The sequence below is a fragment of the Cyrtonyx montezumae genome, unplaced genomic scaffold (genome assembly GCF_038088225.1).
Source record: "Cyrtonyx montezumae isolate F1298 unplaced genomic scaffold, pur_monq_1.0 scaffold_3, whole genome shotgun sequence".
Lineage (NCBI taxonomy): Eukaryota > Metazoa > Chordata > Aves > Galliformes > Odontophoridae > Cyrtonyx > Cyrtonyx montezumae.
Window position 1 is genome coordinate 21098624 of NW_027072034.1, and position 12028 is coordinate 21110651.

The window sequence follows — 12028 nt, forward strand, 5'->3', positions numbered from 1 at the left end:
ATAATTAAATATATAAAAAAAAGATCAACAAACCTACTTTTCCAGCTGGTATGCACTAGCTCAGTTTATTCACCCAATTAAAGTGAAACCAGTTACACTGTAACTTACAGCAATAAATCACATTTGAACAAGATTTATTGAAAGATTTCCAGAACTGAAGTTACTTCTGAAATTTTACATTAAAACTCATTGTTACATCTTTAAAATTTGCCACAAAAACAAAGAGTAAAACAGTGTTAAAAAAAAAAAAGGAGTGCCAACCCGCAATTCAAATGAAGCATTTAAAACTTTTCCTCAATAAATTGCCTTCATATCACAGACAGTTATGTTACTGGAATGTCAACTGAGTACTTCAAGTCTGTTACAGTTCAGGTAAAAGGCCATAATAGAGTAAGTAGACAACATTAAGACACTGAAGCAAAGTTTAAGAAAGGCTTGTACAAATCTCAGTAAGAGCTGTTTTCTTGACACCTTTTCTACCTCTGCTCTATTAAAAATTGAGCATTAGGAAGGTAACAGTTTAATTGGTCATCTAGATAATACTGCAACAAAGAACCATGAACCATATGGGTACCATACTTAGCTTTTATCAACTGATTTATATTCTCTAGAAAACAGTTATCTTTTCCTCTTGATTTACAACAGAAGACAACTGTTTAAAGTGACAAAACACACATTACACTGTAAAAATAAACTAATGCAGATGAAAAGCTTCTGAGCTAAATATATTCATGAATGAATACATTCATTCACTGGAATCCACACATTGTTATCATAATCTTCTCATTCCAAATGAATAAGGAAGATTTGACATGTTACACTAATTTTTAACATTATAAAATCCTTCACCCTGCAGAATACTAAAAAATTTTCAATACCCAGTGAAGATAACATATTGCACCAAAAGCTGAAATTAATGGATTAAACTCATAAAGTGCTAAACCCTTCTGAAGTTATGCTCTACTACAGTTCTGTATTCATCGTGGCTTGTGTTATATCAAATACATTAAGAGTTCAATGTGGTCACTTGATTGCAGGCTTTGAAGAAAAGACTGTGAGGTAGAATAGACTCCTTCAGGCTGCCTGCCCCTTTATGGAACATTAAGTTGTGCAAATGGCTCTGCCACAGGAAAGGGCTCCAAAGCTTTCTCTGCATTCTTCCAGTTGTGAAAGTTTTCCTTGTACCATTCAACTGATATGAAAAGAATGTTGGGAAAATCAAATTGAACAAAAATTATATTAAAAAAAATCACAGATATCACAAAATTAACAACAGAACAGACACTTAAGCAAAAATTTTAACCTACAAGATCCCAAAAATCTAGTTTTAGTCAAATCTAGTTTAAGTCTTCAAAACTCACTGGAATTCATTTTTACTGCTAAAATACCTTATGCTACTTTTAAAATATTTTAAAAATCAGTTTTAAAAACGAGCTAATTGTTCATCTAAAATTAAATTGATAAATACATTCCCTTTAGTTTCTCATTAATTGGCTGATAAAAATCATTTCTTCCCCTCTCCCTTTTCTTCCTCCCCTAACTTCCAAATCTATTAATGTAAAAAGGCATCAATCATACTTGTTTTCTTTATTCCTTCTTTCCAAGGCACTTTAGGTCTCCATCCTAGATTGTGCATTTTTTCTGAATTCATTGGATATCTCAGGTCATTGGTAGGTCTGGTGAAATACAAATCACACAGAAAACAATTTGGTTAGACTCCTTTCATTAATTAGATATACAGACCTTCAAATTGCCTTCAAGCCGTGATTAGGTACACCTCAGGTTTGAGCATTCCTTTCAACATGAACAGATTACATTACTTTCATAAACAAAGTGGCAACCAAGCACAGCTACAAGAACACAATTCAGTTTGCACAGTCAACTACCTAGAATTTACTAAAATAAATATGAATTAATGTTTTCACACAAAAATGAACAGTAATCTCAAACCACTGTCAGTGCAAATCAGTGTGCATGCAGGTCTTTAGACAGTCACTAAACAAGCCAGTGTTCTCTCATATCAGCACTCAGATTTCTCACTATACAAGCCCACAGATATTCACACACTTCAGATCTGAAGGACAAAGATGTCCAAAGCATAGCCATTACAGAGGCTCATTAGCTGCAACATACTTCATAATGCTGAATATACAGAATCACAAACTGCAAGACAACACAAGATATCCTTCCTTTATGTACAGAACATATTTTTGTTTCCACAGTCTGGCAGTTAGGTAGCCTAGTCTATCACACGTGCATTACTGACACTAGGATGTGTCAAAAGTACACAAGCACACAGAAGCAAACTACTTAATAGTTACTAGAAACAGTCTAATCTCAAGGAGAATCGGAAGTACTTTTTGAAATGCAAGTAATCATCACAGTTAAAGTCTTTCAAAATTCAATAAATATTAGTAAGGTATCCTAACCATTGAATCTTTTGAGTTGGAAGGGGCTTTTAAAGGTCATCTAGCTAAACCCCCCTGCAACGAACAGGGACACCTACAGCTAGACTAGGGTGCTCAGAGCCCAAATCAGCCTGACCTTGAATGTCTCCAAGGACAGGGCACCCACCACTTCTCTGGGCAACCTTCGAGCCCATTCACCACTTGGGGACAGGGCCCAACACACAGGAATACAATCCTTAATCTGAATTACATGAGAACCTACTGAACACCCACATCATGTGAGCCAAAGGCAATTTTTGTTCAGAGTCCTGTGATAGATTTCGAGAGGATTCTGAAAAACTCTTCCTTTTAGAAAAACACACTTAAAGGCACTTCAGTTGCCTGATAACTGTCCAAACATGAAGAGAAAGTAAATATTAGTAGGACCTTTAGAATTCTTAAATGCTATCAGCAGATATGTGATTTCTAATCACCCTAGAGAAAGAGTCATGTCAGAAGTATGCAAAGGCTTATTGTTGCTGCTGAAGTGAAATGGAGGAAAAGATAAAAAAAAAGAACAGAGCCAAATCAAGTCTGCAATTAAAGCTGCAAACACTCAGCAAAACCATTTATAGAAGCTACTCATTTTTTTCTGCTGCCCTAGCTTTGGCACTTTGCTGTTCTACATCTAAAGCAGTAGCTTCAGATTAAGCTAGAATTCTAAAATTAACTACACTCTGTAGATACATCACTGACTATGGAGGGTAGGTAGGTCTCACCTACAAAAAACACAAATTTGGTGTTAATGTGACTAGTTCAAAATATTAAAGCTAAATGAGAGACAGTGGGATTCATCTGACAAGTTAAGGACACAGAAACGAACTATCCTTAAGATAAGATTTAGTTGCTATATAAAATTTATCCAAGCCCCAGAGCAAGCTTCAGTAGTTTGAAATTTGAAGAAAGTTTGCTATATAGCTCAGGCACCAAATCCAGAAACAAGTTTAAAAAAAATAAAGTAAAACAGGTCTCACTTCCTCAAAAGTTATCCCTCTCACTGAGCAAAAACACTTTCACAGAAATAGAATGTATTTGTATTCTTCTGGATAGAGCTCTCCTGCACAAACTTTGCTCTTTTATTACCTGTCTTTAACATAGTCCATCCAGTGCTCCATTTCAGATTCTGAACTGGTCTTCTTTATCTGACAACAAGCAGGTAGGAAAAAATACATTAAAAAAACCACACCATTGCACATTCTTCACATGTTAACAGAACTAGTTTTAAATATATAAGACTTAGTTCGGTCAAAGAAAAACAAAAACCCAAACAGAAATGTCTTTTGCCTGAACAGCCAAACTACTGAAGTTATAAAACATCTGGAACAATTCCAATACCTCTTCCCCAATACTTAACTAAACACACAACTTGTTACATTTTCAACCTCCACACTTTCAGACCAAAACACAAACAACCAACACAAAAAAGACCAAATGGCTTTTAATGATTACACCAGTTATTGTCTCAGACAGGATAACTGATGCAGAAGTGCAGTTTGTGATAGCCTGTCCTGCACATAGCACAGCTGCCACAAAAAGGTTAACTCAGTGCTTGCAGCAGACCTTAGAAAGGCAACGTGTTCTCTTACAGAGTTATGAACAGCTCTCTGCTGTAGAATCTTTACGTGCAATGCCAAGTATTGTAACTGTTTACTCACTAAATGGATTAACTCCTTTGCAAGCTGGACAATGGACATCTCGAAGTTAGTTCCAATGTTGTAAATTTCACCTGGCTTCCCCTCCTTCAGGACGGTAAGGAATGCTTCTACTACATCAGTTGCATATAGAAAATTCCTTCTCTGAAGTCCAGAGCCATGAATACAGCTTAAGAACAGGAAAAGGCAGAAGATTTTAGTTAATACCTAAACAGAAGCACCCCATTTAATAAAATGCATTTCAGGCAGTTCTACTGTAAGAATTTACCCCACCCCAAAGTACTTCAATTTAAAAACCTGCACGTCAGCTGTTTTGGTATATGCTACTTCTAAAATAAGCAATTCATAACTTAATTAGGAAACTGTAAGTAGCATGTTTATTAAATAACTCATTACACACACAAGTTACATACCATTTTCTGTTCTGCTGCAACAAAGATATGAACTTCGGAATAACCTAAACAGTTGAACAAACAAATATTTTAGAAGCCATTATTCTGCAAAGAACAGAACCAGCACCCATCATTACATGCTTTAACAATAAGATTGTTTCAACAGTTTAAGTTCAAACTTCAGCTGAAATATAAAATCTAAGTAAAGAATGCACCAAGCCTAGAAACAGCAAGGATTCATATTTCCTAGTGTAAGAAGAATATTTGTACACCACAGTTGCTTTTTCTGAAGTTCACAGTTCACTGCTGTTTTCTGTGTTGGTTTGTTTTTAACTTTCTCTTGTGTTGAGATGCTTATCTTTCTGCTCATCCATTACAAATCAGAAGTTAAAAACACGATGAACAATTTGTGTGTAAATCGTTATTTTCACACACAGAAGTGTGATGGAGTTTAAAATAGGGTTGACTACTGCCAACTGTTTAGAACATGGTTTAAACATGCAGTAAGTTGCAAGAAACCTATGGGGAAGAAGTAATTAAAAGTCATTAACAGTCATTAAAATAGCTAAATTTGGAAGAGAACCAATAAAGAATTTCAAGGTGACCCGATAGCAGCCTTTCAATACCTAAAGAAGAGCTACAGGAAAGAAGAGGACAGACTCTTTAGCAGGGTCTGTGGTGACAGAACAAAGGGAAATGGCCTCAAGTTTAAAGAGGGCAGATTTAGGTTAGATATAAGGACAAATGCTTCCACAGTGAGGGTGGTGAGGCACTGTTACAGGTTGCCCAGTGATGTGGTTGATGCCCCATCCCTCGAGACTTCCAGGGTGAGGCTGGATCAGGCCCTGGGCAACCTGATCTAGCTGTGGTGCCCCTGCTCATTGCAGGAGGGGCTGGACTGCATGGCCTTCAACAGTCCCTTTCAACTCTAAGTATTCCATGATTCTATGAAGGTAATAAACCACTATTCAAGTAATATGCATTAGCTTTCAGCATTGTATTTGCAGTCATACGTTCAGCTACGTGCTTCAATATATCCTAAAAGCCTCACAACAGTTGTCCTAGACAAGCTTTTAAACTGAAGCCACAGAAACATTTTTGTTAACTTAATACCCTAAACTTAAAAGTAGCTATCCTAGATAAAAGATACATTTCTCTTACCATTTTTTTTTCTTAGAACAGGAATGAAAAGTAAATACTTGAGGAAGAATATAAACTGAAAAGAAGCAAGTAGTGATAGATCCCTTAAATATACTCCCAACATCAAACAATCTGTATCCATACATTCCAGCACAGATAAATGAATGTGTGTTTTAAGGAACACTTCCCTGCATTATTGCAGACACACAAAATACTTATTTGATTAAGAACTAACAAAAAATTAACAAATCAATTTTAAAAATAAAAGCATCACTAGAAAAACAAGATACAGCTACACAAGTCTGATGCCAAAGGCTCATCTTCACATTATCCAAACAGGTTGGAACATCCACTTTATACTAGACATACTGCCCTCGAGTTCACTTTCCAGAATGCTGCCTGTTATTTAACATTGCTAACTACTGCATGTAAAATGTCAGCTTAAGTCATTTGTAGACAGTGGAATAAGTACAGAAAAACTGCAGCGAAATAGAAATATCTAACTGATGTTTTATTGACAACCAGAACAATTGTATATGTCGTGCTGATTGTAGGATATTTTACTGTGAGATCAGCATATAAAAATCACAGATAAGCATGCACAAATATATTTGTCAGACAGTGAACTTTGCAAAAAAGCATTCTTAGAAGAAGAAAAACAACATTACAAAAACCTTAAATTATAGTACATTGAAGCACAAGAGCACAGCATAAGCTTAGCTTACTTTTTCTGGATACTGGTGTGGTCCATAAACATTACTACTCCGGGTGATAACAACTGGAAACTTGAGAGCATAAAAAACACATGTGATTATATACTAAGTATATATAACTAAAATCTATAGGGTTCTAGGTAGTCAATAAATGACATCTGCAGTGTTTCACCACAGATTTGAATGTTCCCACAAATATTAATGAATTAAGCTACCCATATAGCTTCCAGGGAAAGGCCTCTGGCTTTCTTAGTCTGTAGAAGCATCAAGAGTGACAGATCTTCCTATCTCTCCTAATCCCCTTTGGGGACCCACCACAGGACATTATGTACATATTGCTGACTGAAAACTTGCTTACTCTTTTGTATTCCAAGTAAATGTTTCACAGTCATATCATAATCAAGTCAGACTGATGTCAAGAACGTCTTTGCAGAATGTCATGTCAAAATGAAAACAATAAAGCATTGAAAACTCAAACTATCTTTGCCTAAACAAATTTGAACAGTGGTTTCTTTCATCTTTTCTCCACTGATAAGACTAGTCAATACAACTTGAATTTCAAATATTCTGCTTATGAATGGATGTCCTTCTAGCTTACTACTATATTTTCTTAAATTGCTACTGTTCATTCATTTTTGGGAAGAAAATATTCTAGACATTATGGTTCGGGTTTATTTCCCAGTCTGAATTTAGTTGACTCCTCCTCAACTTCCTGCAGTACACTTCCACCAGTAAACAGCAGAAGAGCTCTGATCCATCGAAACTACAACACTAGCATTCAGGACAGAGTTAACACCACATTGTCTACTACTGATTTTTCTTTTGAATATTTATGACGTGTCTAAGAGTGGAAGTACGAGCTTCAGAGCTCTTGAAGCTTCCATGGTACTTACTTGGTACCTCTCCCAGTACGACTGAACAAAACATTCTGCAGCAGCTTTAGAGGAGGCATAAGGATTTGTTGGACATTTTGGTGAGGATTCATCAAATTCCTGAAATGAAAGCTTGCATTACTCAATTGCTTTTGTCCAGGTACGTTTTCAAGCTACAAAAGCTACAGTTGCAACTACTGTAAACATCCCTAAATATTCAAACAAACTAGACTGAGAAAGTCACCTTTCCATTAGGCTCAGAGCAACCTGATCTAGCTGTGCATGCTGACTGCAGAGTTGGACTAGATGACCTCTAAGGGTTCTTTCCAACCCAGAAGCCTGAAATGAAGGAGAGACTAAAATGGCTATCATAACTATCACTTACACAAAACACAGTTCTTGTCTGACCTTTGCCTCTGAAATTGACTCCAACTAACTTCCTGATTTATTTTCCTCTCCCAAGAAAAATATCTTCAAGAACATCAACTATGATTCACAAGGAGTATCTACCATTTATAAGTTCTCAAATGTCATTAATGACACCAATCTGTTTAACTAGTATGCATTCAACATTTTAAATACAAAACAAGCTACAGAAAAGCTTCAGGACAATTTGGATACTTGGCTTTCTAAAAGCAACTAGTACCTGCTTGCAAGTTTAAGTATTATAAAAAAAACATTTAAAGAAGCCAAGAAAAGCTAGGCCCCCACACACTTTTAAACTCACCTGATCAGTGCTGCCTCCATATACTTCATCTGTGCTGACATAGACAAACTTCTCCACATTGGCTTCATGGGCAGCAGCAACCAGTACATTAGTGCCATAAACGTTCACATAAGTGAATTCCAGGGCGTGCCAAAATGAAAGATCTATAGAAAAGAGTAAAAAAGCACCACACCACAATTTTGTGTAAATTTAGGCAATACACAGCTTTCTATTGAACCATAAGAGTTAAAAGTAGCAACATAAACAGGAATTTACCATCACTTTGATTGTCAGGTAGCAAGGTTATTAAATGAAGACACTTTCTACACTGAACATAGAGACAAAAAAATCCTTACTCCCAACAATAGGCCAAAATGAGAAGCAAAAGCTTATTATCTAGGGATATTCAATTTGAATAGTGTTAATTAATTTCAGTTAAGTGGCAGCATAGCTAATTCCCCTCTCCACCATGAAGCATCAAGTTTACTAAGAAAAGCATCATTCAAAAGCATAATATATCTCCATTACTGTTAATAAACTGCCATCTGCTTTAATCCTTAGAATTGTTCCACTGACCTAATTAATGACTTCATGCATATCAGTATTAACAATTCTGAGACTTTTCCTGGAGAACTTGTCAGTGACTTCTGTTCATTAAGGAAGTAATGTGCTAGGGATACCTCTTATTAGCAGTTTTACAGAAGATTGGCAATCTGAAATAGGCACTTCAGTGTGTAATCTGTTTTGTCACTTTTTAGAACCCTGGAAGAATTCTAAAGGGAGCAATGCTCACTCCTAACTTCCACTCTAATTTTTGCTGCAAGGTTGGAGTCAGTCAAGGGAAATTATCTTCATGATACCACATGACATGACCACACTGGCAGCTACACATGCCTAGACAGAATTTAAAATTTATGTATCAAATAAGTATATATACACGGTCAAAATAAATAATAGCCAGATGAAGCAGTTTAATTAAAGCTGTGAACCCCACCAAGTTCAAAAGGTTACCTAACTGAACCACACAGTCCATAAAGATGTTAAACTGTGCATTTGTTTTACATGAAGGGGAAAAAACAGAAGAGATGAAAAATATCATTACACTACTTCAAAACACGCATACAAGAATAATACTAAAACATGTTACAGTGCTCACCTACATGTGTCTGGGCTGCAAAATGAAGAACTATGTCAATTTTCTCAGTTTCAAAAAGTTGTTTTATAAAATGAGGTTCACAAATGTCCCCCTAAACAGGAAAAAAATAATTTTTTTTCAATAAAAATAGTAAGCTTTAAGTCATACCAAGCATCACATAAATTGTCAAAGCAGGCATAGGAAAATGTTCTGCAATAAGAACAAGCCTGCAAAGCCAAAATACGTCTTATATCAGTCACAGGATTACACAGCTCATTCTTCAATAAGAAGAACAAAATTAAGACTGCCCAGTTAAAAGAGGAATCTATAACCTCAAACAGTAAACAAGATACTGAAATCCAGAGCGTTAGATACAACCAGAGACTTTATTTTAGCTCTCCACAGATGCAAAAGCAGCTAGCAACTGAGTTTGGGGCACTATGCCAATGCCACGTCTAAAGATGATCTCACGTTTTTTAAGCAATAGCTTCAACCATAGTGGCATCCTTTCAGGATTTATACTACTTAACACGAGAAGCAACACCATCTCCAAAACATACACAGCAGAAGTACAGCATGCAGCTTGTACATGAACTAAGGTTGGGATGCACGCTCATTGCAACTAAAGTTTGCAGATGGTGACACCCAGTGGCGTTAAAGATGAACTTCATTTTCTCAGTTGTCAAAAGCAGACAAGTTTTCCAACGTTCTTTTTTTTTTTTTTTTGGTTCTGTTTTAACTACCAGAATAATCGAGATACTTGGAAAGGAGCTAGGAATGACACAAGAGTCATTTGTTAATGTGACAAACAAACAAGGGCAGTTTCCAAGAGTAAATATGAACTAAAAAGAAGCTTTTGATACTTAAAAGGCAATTAACGTAGCTCAACTGCACCTACATTTTCAGAAGTTCTCATGCAACTTCTCCAAACAACAGCTTCAAAGAAGTACTGCATTCAAAATAAATAAATTTCTTAATATGGTTAGATTGTTTAATTGAAAACAAAACTGTGTTTTTTGGAATTTGTTTTAAGATTTTCCTCTTCCTTTAAAGAAAGAGCATTCAGTAAGATTTCTTAAATGTTTCTCTTTCTTCTAAGACACTATCAGATGTAGACTGTGTCTTGTACAGTCTATCTATACAGCACTCATACACAAAACCAACAGCTACGGGGGTCACCAAACAAGTGTGAAAAAGTTTGATTCCCAACTTTGACTGAATTTAAGAGAGAAGTTGAGTCTGTTTTCTGCCTCTGAGAATAGCCGCCACATTTATTAAACTGAATAGAAAATTAAACCATATGCTTTTCTCTGATACCCTGCAATTTCAGACAGCCTAAGCCAGACAGAGGGGCCAGCATCAGCACTGACTGCCAAACAGCAGAATCTTTGCACGCAAATCCAGCAGCCTGAGTATTTATCTGAGCAGTAAGCCTAAATTCATCCCGTCTGAAGTTCAGAATATCAAAACAGAAAACTAATTTAAGCAGCAAACATTTTATGAAGAGAAAGCATACCTCAAACCTAGACCATGTTTCAAAACAACTACAGAATACCTAAGAGCAGTGGAAGAAACAACATAGCCTCATCTTCAGCACAGATAGAATAAAGAGTATGTTAGACAGCATGGAAAGTGACAAGCTTCAGCATTTAAATGTGAAAAATCTACGAGTGCCAGATAAGCATGAAGAAGCCAGATCTGAGGTCATCTTGTCTGTTCCACCTATCAAAAGCAGTCATAGAAGTGAAAGAATAATCATGAAACCAGTTATCTCTAAACTCCAAACCTTTATCGTACAACAAAATACACTTGTTTTCAAAATCTGCTTCATGTAAGAGTCAGGCAACAGTATCACACAGCTTTACACCATCAGAATTCTCAGCTGAAACATAAGGTCTTTTAATAAAGGTATACAAATGATGTAGTTGCTCTTACATCCATCTGAGCGTCAGATACAAAAGCATGCTCCAGACACTGACTTATTCTCAACAATGAATTAGTAGAAGCAATTTCAACTTCCATTTACTGTAAAGCAGTGGCCTTATCCTCAAGCTTTACAAAGCTGTGGAAACTACATTACTTTGCTACAAAACACACACAAGAAAAAAAGCAAAAAAAGACAAGAAAAAAAAAGGATTTATTACCTGGATAAACTTGTAGTTTTCCTTCTCAGAGATGGTTTCAAGATTCTTCAAGCTTGCACAGTAGTCAAGCTACAGAGAAATACCAACAAAATATCACCAGTTTTCAAGAAAACGGAGAAAGATAACTCAGCCCCAACCCAATTATTTTGCAAGTTTAAGAATAAAGCAAGAACTTATTTAAGTGAAGAGCTATTTCACAAGCTAAAGTAATGAAGCATGAAAAACAATGAAATCTGGATAATAAATTCAAAGCACTTTGATATCATCACGTCAAAATCCTTTTCTTTTTTAAGATAGCAATCGTTTGATGCTTTTCACATGGAAACAAGTGAAAAGCCAAAGGGAAATTCAACAAATAGCATTTCAAGTTGACTTCAACCTACTACAAAACTTTATTAAAGGGGTCTCGGCTGGCAAGAAGGCAGCCAGCCCACTTACCTTATCTAGATTTATAACCAGGTAGTTGGGATAGTTTCTGACAAGCGACACAACCACGTGTGAAGCGCTGCAGGACGGAAGATTAAAAACACATTTAAACCACAACATCAGCTTTAAGGCAGCAAAGCAACGACAAACCACAAGCGCGGCAATAAAGCGACTCAGGAGTCGCGCTCAAGAGGAGAGCGAGACACACCCACACGAGGGCACACAAGCTGGCGGCATACAGAAACGCGACCGCACGCAGCCGCGCCCCGGGACACGCCACGAGTCCCCCCCGCCGGGCCCCATCTCACATGAAGCCGGCGCCGCCGGTCACCAGCAAGCGCTTCTCGAAACGCGGCGCCGGCGGCCCCGACATCGTCGGCGCTTTACGGCGCCGTGCGACC

The 12028-nt window shown here is 36.7% G+C and overlaps 1 protein-coding gene across 1 annotated transcript; it reads right to left on the minus strand.

Annotated features, from left to right (window-relative positions):
• Positions 1-34: 34 nt before the first annotated feature.
• Positions 35-12009, minus strand: TGDS (TDP-glucose 4,6-dehydratase). The gene is made up of 12 exons (XM_065740843.1): positions 11936-12009; positions 11640-11706; positions 11202-11270; positions 9079-9169; positions 7944-8086; positions 7238-7336; positions 6357-6416; positions 4513-4556; positions 4103-4268; positions 3531-3589; positions 1579-1676; positions 35-1192 (listed from the first exon to the last, which is right to left on the minus strand). The coding sequence occupies exons 1-12, from the start codon at positions 11998-12000 to the stop codon at positions 1092-1094; spliced, it is 1062 nt and encodes a 353-aa protein (XP_065596915.1). The 5' UTR covers positions 12001-12009; the 3' UTR covers positions 35-1091.
• Positions 12010-12028: the final 19 nt, after the last annotated feature.